General features: G+C 44.5%; 1 protein-coding gene across 3 annotated transcripts in view; it reads right to left on the minus strand.

Annotated features, from left to right (window-relative positions):
• TSPAN5 (tetraspanin 5) overlaps positions 1-18,968 on the minus strand; it is a 180,891-nt gene that overhangs the window by 19,312 nt on the left and 142,611 nt on the right. For all 3 annotated transcript variants that reach the window (XM_003829918.4, XM_008955318.4, XM_055111650.2), the window contains exon 2: positions 17,748-17,798. In XM_003829918.4, the coding sequence (XP_003829966.1) occupies positions 17,748-17,798 (51 nt within the window). The remainder of the gene's footprint in view (positions 1-17,747; positions 17,799-18,968) is intronic.

Here is an 18,968-nt window from a genome sequence, read left to right on the forward strand (position 1 = left end):
GAGCTGATGCTGTGAACCTCTGTCAACAGCATTCTAGGAAAGATTCCCAAAGTGGATGGGAAATTAGGCCTTAATGACCTTTAGGATTCCTTTCAACTTTAAGACCGTTCTATGATTTCATCCATTTTTAATGGGCTTTTTAGTTGCGGCTCACAAGTCTGAACAAAGATCAGATTGCTCCCAAACCCTTGCCCATGATCCATGGTTGTACATAAAGAGCTCAGTGGGTAACAAAGACGATGATCTGAGCAACTCAGCAAAGCAAGCAACAAGCTAGCAAACATACCTATGCCCGAAATAGCAAAATAATCCCTCCCCCAAAGACAAAGAAGTATGATCCCAACTGTCAGGAGATTCCTAGATCATCTGCACTCTCTGGGTTTAATTTAGAGGATAAAAATTGGCTTCTCAGACAAACTCATTTTAATACTTACTCTCTCCAGCCTTCAGAGGCAGTTTTAATTGAGAGCCTTCAACTGTTTCCACGGAAACAACAATCATTGGGGGGCTAAGCTGGACTGCAGATTCTACTTATTTAATCCTAAATTCTGGCAAAGATAGAGCTGCAAACAGATACTACAGCATGCTGGGGGGAACTAATCTCCCACAAAGCATAGGAAAGACTACCAAGAACTTTATTTTTAATGGATTCAGAATATACCCACGTAGTTATTGGTTGAAAACTAACTCAAATATTTTTTTTCCTGGGTGAAAAGAATATATCCTTTATCTATTTATTTAAAATTATTTTAAAATTTTAAAAAACTGAAATGGACATAAAATTGTATATATTGGCCGGGCTTGGTGGCTCACGCCTGTAATCCCAGCACTTTGGGAGGCCGAGGCGGGCAGATCACGAGGTCAGGAAATCGAGACCATCCTGGCTAACACGGTGAAACCCCCCGTCTCTACTAAAAATGCAAAAAATTAGCCGGGCGTGGCAGCACGCGCCTGTAGTTCCAGCAACTCGGGAGGCTGAGGCAGAAGAATGGCGTGAACCCGGGAGGCGGAGCTTGCAGTGAGCCGAGATCGCGCCACTGCACTCCAGCCTGGGTGACAAAGCGAGACTCCGCCTCAGAAAAAAAAAAAATTGTATGTATTGTACATGTCCATGTTTTGAGGTGCGTGTATATATAAATAGTGGAATGACTAAATCTGGCTAGTTAGCATGTGCATTACCTCACATAGTTATCATTTTTGTGGTGAGAACACTTTACATCCACTCAGCATTTTTCAAGAATATATTATTAACCATCATCACTACCTCAAATCTTGAAACACAAGAAGTGAATGTGGAAGTCAATGCCCAATGGCCAGTATTTTTCCCCTTGGGATTAGGGAAAATTAGGGATTACTTACCTAGCAGGAGAAAAAAACAGACTTATTCTTTCATCTGTGCACAATTTCCCAACATTCACTGAAGAGCAGCAGTTTTATTGCTTTTGACTACACAGAGGGATTGGGAGGCCAAGGCGGACAGATCATGAGGTCAAGAAATCGAGACCATCCTGGCCAACACAGTGAAACCCAGTCTCAACTAAAAATACAAAAATGAGCTGCACGTGGTGGTACCTGCCTGTAATCCCAGCTACTCGAGAGGCTGAGGCAGGAGAATCGCTTGAACCCAGGAGGCAGAGGTTGCAGTGAGCTGAGATTGAGCCACTGCACTCCAGCCTGGTGACAGAGCAAGACTCTGTCTTAAAAAAAAAAAAAAAAAAAAAAAAAGGGGGGGGGAACATAATCCTGACAACAGTGATTTGGATTACAAAAATGATAGGGAGTTGACTGTTTAGTCTTCTGTTGTCCTAAAGATGGGGTCTCTTTCTGGACTTTTTAATTTCATTCAGCTCAATTTGACAGATGAGTAAGAAGTGCTAGTATATGCCTGCTGAAGAGTAATTATAATTAAACCTTGTAGTTGACAAGAAGCTGTAAGAAAAAAAATCTAAGATTACAGTTAAGTCTGCCAAGCAATTTAAAACAGGCACCAGATTCACAGTAAATCCTTAGGAATGTGCAAGAATACCACCAGCAGACACCTAGTCTTCTGGGAACCTGAGGCCCCCGCCTCTTCTGGGAACAGCACCACCTCCTCCTTGTAAGGATGCCTTCGCCCCTCTTTTCACTCCATGACCCCTCAGAGCTGCCAAGATCTCATACAATCCTGCTGGCCTGGTGAGGGCTGAGAAGCCTGGATTCCCTTCCTAAAGTGCCAGGATTTAGAACAGGCACCTTTCTCTAGTGGCTGAGACTCTAAAATGCCAAACTCCAGAGCCTTGTGAAGCATGTCATATTTCTTACCACGTAGAAAAAGTCAGACTGCAGTGAGAAGCAGAAAACCAGCGCTCAGGAAGAAACAAAGAACAAGAGAAGGGAGGGAAAATCCAGACAGCATTATAAATCCCCAGTCCAGTGGTTCCTGAGGCCTGCCCTAGAGCTCTATGTGTCACTCCAGGAGCCTTAGATACACTCCCTTGATTGCTTATGCTGGTTTTCTTTGGGTCTTCATTTGCATCTGTGAAGTCCTGCACAACACAAAAGTTTTGAATACACTATGCTTCAGTCCTCCATGCATGTAAACGCACACACAGACATGCACATAGACACACAGACACACGCACGTGGTCGAAGCTGGGAAAAAATGTGGGTATAGGGAGCAAAGGGATGTGCCAGGTTTTAAATGGTCATTTTCCCCAGCTGGCTGATATTTCAAGTCAACGTAGTAATTAAGCCGGTGTAAACAGTCTCATTCATGTTAACTCACTATGAATTCAGCATCATCAATGAAATGAGCAGTTCTGTGGAACTTTTATGGAACTTTTAGGTGATTTGTCTATGTTACTGACAAATAATGCATAACATGGTTTAACCTCCAATTCTGCATGTAAACTTGAATGTTCAGCCCTTGAGTTTAAATACCAACTTTTAAAACCTCAAACACGGAAAAAAATCAATACATTGGGAGGCCGAGGTAGGGGGATTGCCTGAAGCCAGAAGTTTGAGACCAGCCTGGGCAATAAAACAAGACCCCATCTCTAGAAAAAATTTAAACATAAGTCAGGTACACTGGTGTGTGCCTGTAGTCCTAGCTACTTGGGAGGCTGAGGCAGAAAGATCACTTGAGTCCACGAGTTGGAGGCTGCAGTGAGCCATGATCACGTCACTGCACTCCAGCCTGGGCAACAGAGTGAAATCACATCTCAAAAAGTAATAAAACATAAATAAGTAAATAAATACAAAATGTTATTTGACTACTCTCTTCTGTACCTGTTTATGCCAGAAGTGCACACACAGAGCTTGGCATCTATATTCCATAGGAAGTTCTCATCCTTCTCCTACCTGAATCCTACAAGCATAGCAAGCCCTGGGGGCTAAAGATGTCAAGCGTACTAGACTTTGCAGATAACATCAGAAAATATCCCATGAAGCTGAACCTAACTGGAACAAGGATAAATGAGTGAGAAGCAGAGTAACGGGCCACACACAGTTATTTCCATCCGTTTTAGTTGACATATGAAAGTGAGATTCTGAACAGTAGTAGCAGAAACAGAAAGATTCAGAATGAGAGAGAGCCAGAGACCAAGACTGCAGGTGATGAGAAAAATATATTCAAGATGATCGATTCAGAATGCTATGTGGGAAGAATTCCTCTACATATATCTTATTAATACATTAAAATTTTATTAGTAAGAACTGATATAAATGAATATATTCATAAGAATTCTTCATATGCAGACTATATGCTATGTCAATATTCTTCTTAGGATCCTTAATCTTCTCTTCTCCTGCCTCTGAAGTCTACAGCTGTTGTTGCAGCAGGCAGCAGAGGCAAAAAACAAATTGACCATAACATAAAGTGCTGCTATAAAGACAAAATGAATAGCAGTCAATTTAAAAAGTTGAAAGAAAAAAATATATTCAACAAATTGGCCATTCTGCAAATTAGCTTTTGGACAACTAACTCTGGCATATCCACTTGAAGCCTTTAAGAGATGATTCTGCAATAGGAGATTTCCATTATCCACTAGGTACCAGACAGCATCTCTCATAACTTAGCAAAGAGACCAGTATATGTCTAAGAAGAAATAAGACACATTAGTGGTCCACGTCTAAGGCAATAGGATTGTAACAGAAGTTTAGAGAGCCAACAAGTAACAATGTATCCATTTGCACCCATCGTGGTACAAGGGAGACTCTGATATTCCAGCCACTTAGACTAGCCTGCTCTAGAGTGGGGCAGAGAGAGCATTCCAGAATCACCCACCTCCTGAACAAACCATCCTGAACTGTACTTAAGCCAATGAGGCTCACCTCCAATATTCCCTGGGATCCAAGTAAATCCAAAACTCAGAAAGTGGGGTAGCCTGGACAATGGGGGAGACAGACAGACAGACAGACAGACACTAATACAGACTAGCTTGTCTTGAATCCCAATCCTAAGCCAAATTGAGGCTTAGGCAGATGAAGTAACCTGCCTAAGATCGCACTTACTACCTGTGTCATCTTAGGCAGATTACCTCATCTGCCTAAGCCTCAATTTCTGTATCTGTGAAAATGGTACTCTATGTCCTAAGGTTATTATGAGGATGATGGAAACAATCCAAGTAAATCCAAACACGATGTGAAGTGCTTCGAATATAATAAGAATTAAATAAAAGTATATTGCCATCATCACTGTTATCACTATTATATTAATAATATAATTATTAGAACAAGAAGAAGACACCAGACGCTGTAGAAGCACCCAGGAGGAGTGTCTAACCCAACTGCACTGGAGAAGAAACTGTTTTGCTCTGGGTACTTGCCCTGCCTGACCCCCTCTAAGGAAAGCCATGGCCACAGTTGATGATCATGCCTAACAGAGGTGACAGTCACTAACTTGTTAATAAGATCTTCTTTTGGGGGGAATTGGAAATAATCTAAGACATGGAGAGAAAAGGCAGAAGAGGGAGGCCATGAGGAAGCTGAAGCCAGGAGTAGGCAGAAGCCATGAGTGGTGGAAGCTTAGGGTACTGAGAAGTGGTGCAGCAGAGAAGAGAGCAGGGAGGAGTCAGTGACTGCGGTAAGACAGCAGCGCTGTTGCCACGATGGTGGCACATGGAACCAGGAGCAAGGATACCTCTGTTGCTGGGGTGCTGACTGGCACACTGGTTGTCAGTCACCACTCTGGAGTGACCTTCCAGTGGCTGAACTATGTTCTATCCCCGTTAGATCCGGCTGTTCAGTGGTTTGATGAACACAGTATGTCTCAGTAAGAATGTGAAAAACCAGCCAACCGGCCAGGCGCAGTGGCTCATGCCTGTAATCCCAGCACTCTGGGAGGCCGAGGCGGGTGGATCAAGAGGTCAGGAGATCGAGACCATCCTGGCTAATGTGGTGAAACCCTGTCTCTACTAAAAATACAAAAAATTAGCCAGGTGTGGTGGTGGGCGTAGTCCCAGTTACTCGGGAGGCTGAGGCAGGAGAATGGCATGAACCCGGGAGGCGGACCTTGCACACGCCAGTGAGCTGAGACTGTGAAACTGCACTACAGCCTGGGAGACAGAGAGAGCCTCCATCTCAAAAAAAAAAAAAAAAAAAAAAAAAAAGACAAACCAGCCAACCTTCCCTCTCCTCATTAGTGCCTTATTCATTCAGCTGTCTCTGGAATTTAAGCAGCTTCTTCCCCATGCTTCTGCAATAAAGGAATACGTCCTGAGTAACTATTTCTTCTTGAAAGAGGTTTCTATGCACATGCAGAAACGAAAAGGCAAACAAAACTCCAGAAGGGTTCCACACCAATAAACTTCAGGAGTGTCTGTGTTTTTTTTTTTTCATCACCAGCACAGAGGAGCCTCTGTGTGCCACCTGGCAAGCTTCTTCTCGCAACCCACACAGAAAAGAAATACAAAAATAGCATTAATAAACCCCAAGGTCTGGGACTCTTCTGCTTTTGCATATACAAGCACATTCCTTCCAACTGTTGGATAAGAAAGAGAGAGAGACAGGCCTATGAAATGTGTACCCAAAGCTGGGCCAGATGGACCCCTTTGAGATTTATGAGACTAGCTCTTGATTCACCAACCCCTCCATAAACCAGACCCTACTGACAACAGTTTTCCTAAAGTAAGAGATAGAGAAGGATTTCCCTAGTGAGAAAGGGTAAAAAGGAATGACATTTCAAAGAAAATACAGCTACTCAGAGAGGGGTGATCCTGGAGAGTTAGAAATGTGGTTCTAAACAGTATAGACAGTAAGAACAAATAGAGACCACAGGGCCACAGAGGAACCTGCCCCTATAAAAACTTGTCAAAGATGCTCTGCCACTCTGTAAAACTCCAAACATCCATCTATCTAAGGAACTGCTGCAGAGGCCAGAGTGACGACTAGGAATGAGAAGAAAGCTTGTCAGGTTCTGAACAGTCCAGGGAGATGTTAAGGGAGCAAGAGCAGCTGAGTTCATGCCTGGCAAAGAGATACAAGGATAAAAGACGACTAGCTGCTTCAAAGGTGCATGGCTCCTTCCCATTTTTTCTTGTCAAAAAAGGTCATTAGTGAAACTCAAGTAATCCTTTTTTTGCAGATTAAAAAGTGGCCATGACCTGCCTTTGAGGAGAAGAGGAGGAGGAGGGGTAGTCATCTTTTAGGTCTCCATACAATCCTGCAATCAAGTAGCTGCTGGGGAGGCCAGCGGTACCAAGTTCCATCAGGTGGCACTGTTCACAGGCAGGGAAACTACCATCTCTACACACTCTGGTGAGAGCCACTGCCCCATCAGCGTGGAAACAGCCACATGCAAAAGCGCAGCCTTTCAGAAATCACCCATGTTCTCAGCCATTCAGAAGCCATTCAGAATTCATTTACATTCAGAAGACGGGAGACATACCTAGAAACATTCCAGCCTAGGTGTAAAGTTTAAGCTGAAAGATTTAATAGAGGTTCTGGTGTGGACTAAATGTTCGTGACTCCCCCAAATTCACATTCTGATACCCTAAGCCCCCATGTGGTAGTATTTTGAGGTGGGGCCTTTGGGAGGTAATTAGGTTTGGAAGATGTCATGAGGGTGGGACCCCCATGATGGGATTAGTGTCTTTATAAGAAAAGGAAGAGGCTGGGCACAGTGGCTCACACCTGTAATCCCAGCACTTTGGGAGACTGAGGCGGGCAGATCATGAGGTCAGGAGTTCGAGACCAGCCTGGCCAACACAGTGAAACCCCGTCTCTACTAACAATACAAAAATCAGCCAGGCGTGCGCCTTGTAGTCCCAGCTACTCGGAAGGCTGAGCAGGAGAACTGCTTGAACCCAGGAGGCGGAGGTTGCAGTGAGCCGAGATCGTGCCACTGCACTCCAGCTTGGGCGACACAGAGAGACTCCATCTCAAAAAAAAAAAAAAAAGAAAAGGAAGAGACCAGGGCCCTCCCTCTCTCACTCTGCCATGCCAGCACACAGCAAAAAGGCAGCTGCAAACCGAGGGCCCTCGCCAGGAACTGAATCTGTCACCACCTTGATCTTGGACTTCCCAGCCTGGCGAACTGTGAGAGAGAAATGTTTGTTATTTAAGCCACCCAGTCTATAGTATTTTGTTACAGCAGCCTGAGCTAAAACAGGCTCTGATCATGGTGCCCCTAAACTCAAGTGAAAAAAGGTGAAGTCTGGACTAGCGGCAGGTGATCCTCTATTCTGGGACCTCAAAAATATGAGACTCGTTCATTTATTGAGCAAATACTTTCATGAGGATCACCTGTGAGTTGCCAGGTATTATGTTAGTCAAAGGTATTTCTAGCAAAACATACAGTGACACCCTCAGGAGCTGAGTCTAGAGGGGAGACGGTTAAGAACAGAGTGCATGGAGCAGAGGCATAAGCAGTGGGTGTTATGGGGGTGCACGGGGAGGGGCAGAAGGTCCTATCAGTAAGAGTGCAGACAAAGTGACAGGATCTGGCCCAGTGGGGCCTCTATGTGACAAGCGGTGAGAAGAGATGAAGAGGCTGGTTGGGCGAGGCTGGGTTTGTATCTGAAGGCATTTGGAGCAGAGGAAGCTCCAGGCCATTTCTGAACTTAGAAGCCCGCTCAGGTGGCAGTCAGGTGCTGTGGAAGCAGCTAGCAGGCTCTGGGGTGATCCAGGTGAGATCTGCTGAAGGCCTGAATAAAAGCAGCACCAAAAGAACTACACTTCTCAGCAGTGACTCCAGCCAGGCACTGGGCTACCTGGACTACTTCACCCTCACCAGAAACCACCCAGGCAGGCACTCTTACCCATGTGAGGAGACAGACACAGAGAGGAACTAACATGCCCAGGTAGCCCAGGTTAGGAAGTGACAGAGCAGGGTTCTGAGCCTGGGCCGCCTGACCCAAGAGCAGGGTTCACACCACTCCCTGTGATCTATTGCTGGAAGTTGGGGTAGCAGCGGGCAGGAGGATTCTTATTTCCAACGTAACATCATACATATGTTTCTAAAATTTTAAGAAAAATATACACAATATGATGTTATAACATTCTTGCCTCTGATTTCACTGATCACTATCTGAAAACCAAAGTGAGTAGGAGACAAGACCTCCCCACCACACCCCACCTCCACCACCGCCGACAAAGGACATCTTTCTTTTGTGCACCTTGGTGAAATCTGGCAGGGACAAAAGGGGTCAGAGGAGGACTGAGAGGCAAGGTTTCTCTGGAGAAAGCAGTTGCTGTGCTGTGACACCACTGCCCAGGGCCTGGGGGTGGGGTGTGGATAGCCTCTTTCTCACCCTAAACCTCAGGAGGAGTTCCAAGGGCACCTCCCGGGAGCTCTGAAGTGGTTCTCTGCACTTGACCCGCACAGCCGTTAGGGCCTGACTCTGCCTAGGAAGGGCCAGTGGGCTGCTTCCTGCCCTTGCAACCTAGAGAGAGAAGGGCCGGCCGGCTGCTCTGGTATCAGAAGTAGGTGAGGACAGGCATGGGCTGTTCTGGGGGGACTGACCTCGCTCCCAGATGAGTATGTCCTGGAGAAAACACGGGGACAGCACGGAAGAGGTGGCCTGAGGTCATCCTGGACGCTGTCAGATAGGGCTGCCTGCAGGTGTGCGAAGAAGTGACCTCAGAGGGCAGAGCTCAGAGGTGCACTGGCTGAGGAAGGTGGCCAGGTATGAGCAGGGCTGCCAGGCGGTCACCTGGAATTGAGATGGCTACCAAGCTCAAGGAAATCACTAGGCACAGGGACTCAGCAGGGGAGCTTCACAAAGACCAGGATATTCTCCTCTTTAACTTCCACCAGGCCCAGAGAGCATAGCCCACCCCAGCTTCTGCCCGGGCAGGCGGTGGGCAGAGGCATCTGGGGAGGGCCAGGGGCCAGTAGGAGGATGCAGAGGGCAAGGGCCCATGTTCCCTTCCCTCCTCAGGTGCCAAGGCTGATGGGCTCGGCAGGGAGAACATTTTAATGCAAAGTTAGGTTTGGAGTTTTATTATCCAGCCCTGTCTAATCACTGGGCCTGGATCTGTGCCTCAAAGTGAGAGAAGGACTGTGATATCTGAGAGTGAACAACAAAGTCATTGAATTTTTGACCCAACTAAATTTTCATCCCTAAGAAACCCCACTGAATACAGTTTAAAGGGGAATAGATAGAGAAACATTAAATTTTCTTCCCATATACTTCATGTGTGTGTGAAACGTTACTGATTAGAGCACATCAGATCACATAGCTTCCAGGTACTGACCATGAGCTGTTTGGTTTCCAGCTTTTTTTTTTTTTTTTTTTGAGATGGAGTCTCACTCTGCTGCCCAGGCTGGAGTGCAGTGGCGTGATCTGGGCTCACTGCAAGCTCCGCCTCCCAGGTTCATACCATTCTCCTGCCTCAGCCTCCCAAGTAGCTGGGACTACGGGCGCCTGCCACCATGCCTGGCTGATTTTTTGTATTTTTAGTAGAGATGGGGTTTCACCATGTTAGCCAGGATGGCTTCGATCTCCTGACCTCATGATCTGCTCACCTCGGCCTCCCAAAGTGCTGGGATTACAGGTGTGAGCCACCGCACCCGGCCGGTTTCCAGCTCTTTAGATACCACAGAGAACTTGAGGGAATCATTGGGATAATTGAGGAAAAGAATTGCAATCTACTTTCAGTCGATAAAACCAAGTCTTCATAGAAGTATTTTCAGCATCTCAGTAATGTCTCCTTAAAGAAGTTTCAATGTTAAGAAATCTATTTTTTTCTGCTCAAGTCATCTGAGTAACCATTTTCCTCTATTGCCTCCCTCAGGCAACAGAAACTGGCCTGTACTGCTATGACATTCCTGAATCAATGAATCTCACTGAATTTTCCTTCCTCGGCAAATAGGGAAAGGTTTTCCAAGGTGAGTCTCCTGTATAATTGTGACAGGAAGAACTGGAGTGTTCTGCATTGAGACCTAAAATCACAGACAGTGGGCTGGGAAAAACCCTCCAGGAAAAAGAAACATCATCTACAGCAAAGCCAAGGAGAAAAGCAATATGGGGGCTAGAGCTCCTCTAATTCCCCCTTCTCCCTGCTGGGATCAGCACTGGGCACCAGTTCTTTCCTTCCAACCACCCCTAGAGAACCCAGCCTAGTGAGTGCAATGGAGGATGATAGGGGACTGGCCAGAGGACTGGGAGGGAGAGGGCCAGACTTCCAGTTTGACATCTCTGTGCCTCGGTTTCCCCACCTATGAAATAGAATGTCATTCTCTTAAAGTTAACTTGAGGGGATCCAGAAGTCAGGGAAGTACAAATGCAACTCCTTTATAAAAAGTGGTATTTTTTTCCCGTGTAGCATTTTACAATGTGTAAAGCTCTTTTTGCATGTTCTCATTGGCTTAGTCACAAACAGCTTCTGGGCATCCATTGTGTAGGAGGCATTGTGCTAGGAACTGAGAATAAAGGGCAAAGACAGGCTCCTGTTCTCAAGGAGTTTCCAGGCCAGACAAGCCAGGAGTAGGTATCCACTCTGCTTAGTGGGCTAGGTGCTGTATTAGGGAGGCAGGGGCAGAATGGGAACATTCAATTCACACTAAGGACCAGGGAAAGGCATTTTCCCTCCTCTGAAAAGCTGAGTCCTCCCTCGCCCCAATACCTTTATTTCTAATTGTGAGTGATCACTCTCCCTCTTGCTCCCACTTAAGAACTAAGTAATAAGCATAAGAGTTGAGCAAAACGGAAAAGGAATGGCATCCCTAATTTTTCCATGAAATGAGATAATCATATATAGATTTCCACTTTTACGACAGAAGTAATTTTTTTCTTTTCTGATATAGACAATATATATATATTTTGTTTCTAAGCCCATATTATTCTCAAATCAGACTTCAGAAACCACACGTATTTACCTCCTTTTATTCTGTAAGAATCGCTAATATAGTATGCTTACTGGAGATGTGAGGCAAGTACTGACTTCTATAACTCCATGATATAGCCAGTGTTTTAAAGAATGCTGTCATTGCTCATTTGCTCATTCATTCTTTCATAAGCAATACCTCTTGAATACTTGCTATGTGCCATCTAACGTTCTAGGTACTAGAGTGTAGTAATAAATAAAAAGTCCAGGCAATAAACTTGTTAGCGTCTAAGTGATGAGTCGCATGAGAAGGAAAAACACAAGGAAGGGGAAGAAAGGGCTAGGTCAAAGGTGACATTTAAGAAGAAACCAGGAAGTAGAAGATAGCACTCGTGTGGTTTTCTGGGGAAGAGCATGCCAGGCAGGGGCAAGTGCAAAGGCCCTGGGGTTGTGGGGGTATGTTTGGGATGCGGGAGGAATAGCAAGTTGATAAGTAGGACCATAGGACACAGTGAGGAAGCACACAGTATGAAAGCAAATGTCACACAGGCCATGGGCACCATGTATGGCTTTGAGGGAGAAGATAAGCTCACTGGAGGGCTAGAAGCAGAGAAGTAAAAGGATCTGTCTTACATTTCCAAAGGATCACTCCAGCTGCTGCATGGAGACAGCCCTAGGGTAAGGGTCAGGGTGCAAGAGCAGAGGCAGAGAGATAATTGGAAGGCTTCTGCACAAATGCAGGCAAGATGTGGTGGCCACTTAGACCAGGGTATAACAGCGGAGGTGGTGGAAGAAATCGGATTTTCAATATAGTTTCAAAGTAGAGCTGACAGTATTTGCTGATGGGCTGAATATGGTATGAGGAGAAAAGAAAGCAGAGTGTCAGGAATGAGCAAGTAGAAGAGTGGAGTTGTTTCTTTACCGCAATTGGGAAGAGCAGGTTGGGAGGGCATGAGAATCAGGTGTGTTGTTTTGAATGTGTTAAGTTTCAGAAGCCTACCAGGCATTTCAGTGTGGATGCTGGGTAGGCTACTGGCTATGCAAGTCTAGAATTCAGATGAGGTTGGAAGCAAAAATATTAATTTGGAAGTCATCAGTGACAGATGGCATGTAAAGCCCCAAGTCTAGATGAGATTTCTTAAGATGAGTCAAAGCTCAGACTGAGCCTTGGGCACTCCAAAATTTAGAGGTCAGGGAAATGAGGTGGAACTAGCAAACACATGTGAGAAGGCACCACCTGTGAGGTATGGAAACCAGGAGAGTGTGATATCCTGGAAGCCAAGTGAGGAAAACGTTTCTCGAATTGAGGAGTGATGTATTATGCCTTAGTCCTTGCTTTGCTGATAAAGGTTCCCAAGTACCTGGATGAGAAAATGATGTGCTTCAGGACCCAGCATGGGTTCAATAAGCAAGTGCTAGGTTCAGTTAAGTGCCTAGGCCAGTTAACCAGTGAAAAAGTGAAAGATACCATCTATCTACAAAGACAAGATGCAGAAATATAGTCTGATGTAATGACAAGTAGATGGATGAGAAACTCCTTGACTGATGACACCCAAGGGCACACCTAAGTGAATGAGTGTCAACCCCAAAGGAAATTTCTAGTGACATGTCAATGGGCTCTGTCCTTGGCCTGCTCAACAGCATATCACTGGCTTTTATCAATGATAACTAAACTTGACTGCAGTCACAACAATCTAGTAGGCTTGTTAAAATAGAGCATCGCAGTGTCTATCCTGGACCTACTGAATCAGAATTTTCCCAGGTGGCATGGTGGGGCAAAAGGAAAGTCTGCCTTAGCAGAAGGAATAGAGGGAGGAGGTTGATCATAATGTACAGCTGAAATCAAGCTGGGCGGAATGGGGAAGATGCTAGATGGAGGCTCTGGAGTGATCTCAGCAGGTGGAGAGGTGGGCTGAAATATCACTGTGTCATTGTGGAATCCTGCAACTGCCTATGAAAATCAGCCATAGGTGAGGTGGATGGGGTAACCAGTTGGGTCTGCAACCTACTTGGGACTCTCAGTGAGCTGCAGACACCGTGATCTACAGTGGATCCCAAGCTAGATTGATGAGGGGAGAAAGGACGCAATCCAGCCACACTCTCTACAGCCCCTAAAGCTTCCTCTCCATGGTGCAGAAAACACACCGGAGCGGGGCCAAGATGAGCACCAACAAAATGGACAAGGGGCTCCAGCCCACATCCTGTGAGGACCACCTAGAGAGAAGCAGATGTTTAGCCTGGAAACTCAGAAGGAACCAGGCCCTCACCCTGACATACCTCCCGGGTTAACATGTGGAAAGACTTATTCTGTGGGATCCAACAGGGTAGATCCAGAATCAATGAGTGAAAACTAGTGGGACATGATTCTAATTTGGTGGAACGAAGGTCTTTCCAACAGGAAGGGCAACCTAAAGAGACAGAAATGCTGAGCACTTTGCTGTGGGAACCATTAAACATATATACACCCCTAAGTAGCATTTATTGCAATGTATTATTTTAGGTATATGCACACACCCTTCCTACAACTGGATAAACTCCATGAAGACTGAAACTAGGTCACTTCATCCACATTTCCCTAGAATTCAGCACAAGCCCTGCCCATGCTATGTGCTCAATAAATGTTATCTGAATGAATGAGTTGACTATCACTGGATGTTGTCAAGGGTGTTGTGGAGGTGATTCATGTCACATAATTGTCAATGTTCCTTCCAAACAGCAGATCCTATGATCTCTGAACAATTGCACATAAATCAGCTTCCCTTGGAGACACTCATCCTTTGCATTTTTACAGTTGATTTAAAACTCAGACAAAATGAATTCTTTAAATTATTATGTCAAATGTTGAACTGCAATATTAGCCCTAGGTTTAAAACTCAGACTGATATTAAGTATGGGGTAATCATTTTTGCTTTCAATGCTTCTGTACTTCACATGAATATGCTGAAAGTCCTATCTGCTAAGAAAATGTATTTCTTCCAGTGGAAATCTCATCCTTCCAGCTATGATCCGGTTTGGGGATTTACCCTCCAGGCCTCTTACAAGTAAATGTCGCCACATCTGGGTCTGGGGGATGTACTGATTCATGGGCTGATGGTGTCAGCTCAGCAGGTGCAGTGTTCACCACACTGTCTACCAGGCTGGGGTTCACCTTGAAAACTCACTCCAGCAGAGGCCTGGCCCAACTCAGAAATTAACCCAAAGGGCTTTGAGAGAGCAGTCTCTGCAGTTACCAAGGAGATCAACACACTTCACATCCTCCTCAAGAGACCACAAAACAAACCCAATTCTCTGGTCCATGGATTGGAGCCTGAAACTCTCCTAAAATTTGAGGCCGCCTTTCAAAACTACCTTTGTGCTCTTGCCCCATATTAAGAGTGGACAGCCTATGGTCATGTGTCCAGGAGAAGGAGCCATGTCTCCAGTGGGCATCTGCCTTAGAGCAGACACTGTGCTGAGGGAGGTCTCATTTAATCTTCACAACAATTCTATAAGGTGAGAACAGTATACCTATTGCCAAACAAGGAAATGGCATCTCAGAGAAGTTAACTCAGTTGGCCAACATCACACAGATGAGATGTGTGTATTCCACACATGTCAAATACTGGAGGAGCCAGTATTTGAACTCAGGTCTGTTTACCCCGTCTTAGTCGGCTGTATAACACTGATCATAAACTGGGTGACTTAAACAACAAACATCTACTTCTCATAGTTCTGGATGTTGGGAAGTCCATGATCAAGGTGCCAAGATTCGGTGTCCAGTGAGGGCTTTCTTCCTGGCTATGTCCTTACCTGGCAGACAGAGAAATAATCTCTCTTGTCTCTTCTGTTATCAGAAGGGCATATCAGAATAGGATTATTAAATCCTATTCATGATGGCTCTGCCATCATGACCTAATTACCTCCCCGCCAAAGCTTCACCTCCAAATATCATTACATTGGGGATGAGGGCCTCAGCATATGAATTTGGCAGGGTGGGGAGACACAAATATTCAGTCCATAGCAAAGCCACAAAACTGTGCTCTTTTCCCACCCAGCAACCAGAGTGATCTTGAAACAAAAGTCATATTAGACTTTTCAAAATGCTCCAGTGGCTTCCCCTTGTACCTAGAATACATCCAAACTTCTTGCAGGACTCTGCCCAGTCTGGCCTCTGCCTGGCAACACAACCCACCTCTTCTTGTCCTTGCTCTCTCCCTTCTAGGCCTACTGGCCTTCTTGTTGTTCCCTGGAGTCACCAAAGTCCCTGCCTCAGGGCCACTGCACTTGCTATTCCCTCTTCCTAGAATGTTCTTCCCCCATACCCTGCAGATCCTTCTTCCTTCATCCAGGTCTCTGCTCCCATGCCACCTCCTTAGAGAGGCTGTTGGCAACTACTTCATCTAAAAGAGACTCCTTTTCCCACCACTCTCTAACTTGATGTTTCCTGCCAGAACTTACCAGTACCTGGACAAACATACTTGGGCAGTAACTGCTTCTCATTGGTGATCCACCAGAATGCAAGCTCCATGAGGCATGGACTCTGCATCCCTCATTGTCGTATTCCCCACACTCAGGCCCCAGACACATGGCCAGCACTCACCAAACTGGGCTGGTGCACAGCTAACACCCGCTTCACCCTCTGCTGCCTCTATTTGTTCCCTGCTTATGGAGTTCTGCTACATAGAGCTGGGTGACCTTGGCCAGGTTAACTTTGGATCTCAAGAGAAATCTTCTTGATGGTGGCCCTTACAAAAAAGGAACTGCTATTTCATCCCTCCCTAAAGACCGCATCAACCCTTTGCTCTGATATTTGTATGACACTGCCAGTTTTAGAAGTTTGTGATTTTATCAGAGAAGAGACATTTGAGGCAACTGATGAAACAAAAAGATAATTATATTTCATAAAGAGAAAATTAAAAAACTTCAAAATTACCAACTGCTGTTTATTGCTAGAACAGATAATTAGTTCATTTAATGCCTTCCAGCATTTTTTCAAAGCAGATAGAAATGGACTCTTATTAAAGGAGTTATAAAAAGCTGTGTTATCTGGCATCTAACCAACTTCCCAGATTCCACAAATTTCCAAGCTCACAATAGGCTTGAGGCAAAAGTTAACCATAATCCAAGACAAGATCAACCGATATTCAATGTAAAAGTTTCTAGAGATGAAATTATCTCTGTTTTGGGAACTTAATTTGTCTCCCCTCATACATAATCACTGCCATGCCTCAAAACTCCAGGTAGCCTCAGTTACTCTTGTTGCTAAAAAGTAGTTTGTTTTCCATAAAACATTTTACATTCTGTAGAAGAATTTTGTAAATAAATACAGGATGGTTCATTTGCAAAACTCAGGATTTGCTTTGAGTTTTGTTTTATATGGTCTGTCTGAACATTGTTTTAGTTGTGGAAATGCCTACTGGCCTCTGAGGGGCTTTTGTTGACTGGACCTTCCCAGTTTTTCTCTCCTTTCTTAATGCATTTACCACTTCAAAGGAACTCTCAGCTTCAGGCCAGGGTCAGGCTAGAGGGTGAAACACCTAAGGGATCAAAGAATGGTCTTCTGGGAAATTTTAAGCTAGATTTTAGTTTATGGCAACTTTTAACCATTCTACACATCCCCTTGTCCTTACGTGGGAGATAATAAAGCTTTTGTGTATAGCCAGATACAAGGATAGATGAAATGCTGCAGGTGATTTCACTTGCAAAGAAGGAAGGAAAAAAGCTGAGGGGAGGGGGCGGGTGTTTATATTCATTGTTGAATTCCACTGGTGGCCTCAGTAGGGGGAGCTGTAGAGAAAAATTAGAAGGTGCGAGGGGAAGGAGAGGTGTGGACACAGGCGGTGTCTGCATGAGTATGTTGCTTAGAGCAGAAACTGCCCAGAACATTGTATCTTCACTGTCACATAGATTACTCTGTATTTCCAGATTTTCCTTTTATTATACTGTATTTCATCATAAACTGAATATTTCTTAATACTTGCCACCAGCAGCCAAACATCCCCATTATTTACATTAATGATGAGTGTATTTGATATTCAAACATGAAGTTATATCCCACTTCCTTCAATCCACATGCTAATAGTTGTTTACCACATAACACACTAAAAAAAATCGTTTTTATCGTGAGTTATCTTCCAAAGGGTTGAAGAAAAAAAGCAGAAGAGAAAAAAAGGCTACAGGTGGTTTAGTGATATTTATAATCATTACTGGAATTCTTGTGCCTGAGTGAGAAAATATCCCATAGGAACATTGATCTTTGGCTAACTGATCAAATCCCAAGGTATATTCTCTGTTGAGCACTTGTATTGTTACTTCAGTAATTATTTTGATGCAGTCATCAATTTAGGCACAATTCCTAAAGTGTCTTTGAGAATATGACATTAATCCTCCACCAACACTTTTTCTCGTTAAAGAGCCATGTTTATACTCTGTGGTTGTCAAAGAGAAAGGGGGATAATACGTAATATGATGTGCAGCCTCTAACAACCACGATGTGTGCATTGTCATGATATTCAACTTACTTTTTCATTCCATGCCCACAGTCCAATTCCAAGAAATGTTATTCCCAAAAACTGAAAAAGAAAGAAAGCAGTGTAAATATAAGGGAAAATGCCGCTAATATAAAGAAGAAACTTTTCAATCAATTCTTTTGTCACTTTACCTGGCTGGGAAATAGCTTTTCCTAAAGTGTGAGCACTTATCTTTACCAGGAAAATAAATACCATAATCCCCCTACTTAAAATTTTTACAGCATTAAGAAGGGCTGGAGACACACAGTTGGTTAGAAGTCATTCAGATTATGAAGAGTAATAATTAGGTAGAATCCTGAGTACAATGAAATTATCAATAACATTTAATATGCTGCCTTTTAGGGTAGGGGAGGAAATGGATTCCCCATGGATCTGAGGCCTGTGGTCACTAGAAAATGGATAAGCAGAGGCATTAACTTAGAGGAACTGGGATCTTCTCTTCAGTATTGAGCCATTACAAATGGGCCAGGTCAGCCAGGGGCATGTAGAGCCTTGGATGTCCCTCTTTGATCATGCCTTCCAAAGGTAACAAGAATCTTATCAATGTAACCCAAAGAAAATTCCTAAGTTCTGTTTTCAGAAACTTCGATTGCGTAAATTTTAGTTCAGAGGACCTCCCACCACCCTTCTTGGTTTCAACTCAGTTCCACAACTTCATGCATACACAGAGTATACAACACATGGGACTGAGTTACGCATTCAGCCCTAAGGCAGAGGCACATCTCATACATACCCACAAATCTCACCGTTCTGTCAATTAGCTGTGTTGAGGACTGGGGGAATGCCAGGAGAGGAACAGGTGATAACCAGGAGGGCTTTCCATTTTACTGTTTTTCTTTTCTTTTTTTTTTTTTTTTGAGATGGGGTTTTACTCTGTCACACAGGCTGGAGTGCAGTGGCTCAATCACAGTTCACTGCAGCCTCAACTACCCAGGCTTAACCGAGCCTCCTGCCTCAGCCTTCCAAGTAGCTGGGACCATAGGCGCATGCCACCATGCCTGGCTAATTTTTCCATTATTTGTAGAGACAAGGCCTCACTATATTGCCCAGGCTAGTCTCACACTCCTGGGCTCAAGCAATCCTCCCGCCTCGGCCTCTCAAAATGCTGGGATTATAGGTGTGAGCCACCACTCTCGGACTACGGTTTTCCATTTTAATTAATTCTCACTGTATTCCATCTGCTATAAGATACATATATTTTCCCCACATTTG

The sequence above is a fragment of the Pan paniscus genome, chromosome 3 (assembly GCF_029289425.2).
Source record: "Pan paniscus chromosome 3, NHGRI_mPanPan1-v2.0_pri, whole genome shotgun sequence".
In the NCBI taxonomy this organism is placed as follows: Eukaryota; Metazoa; Chordata; class Mammalia; order Primates; family Hominidae; genus Pan; species Pan paniscus.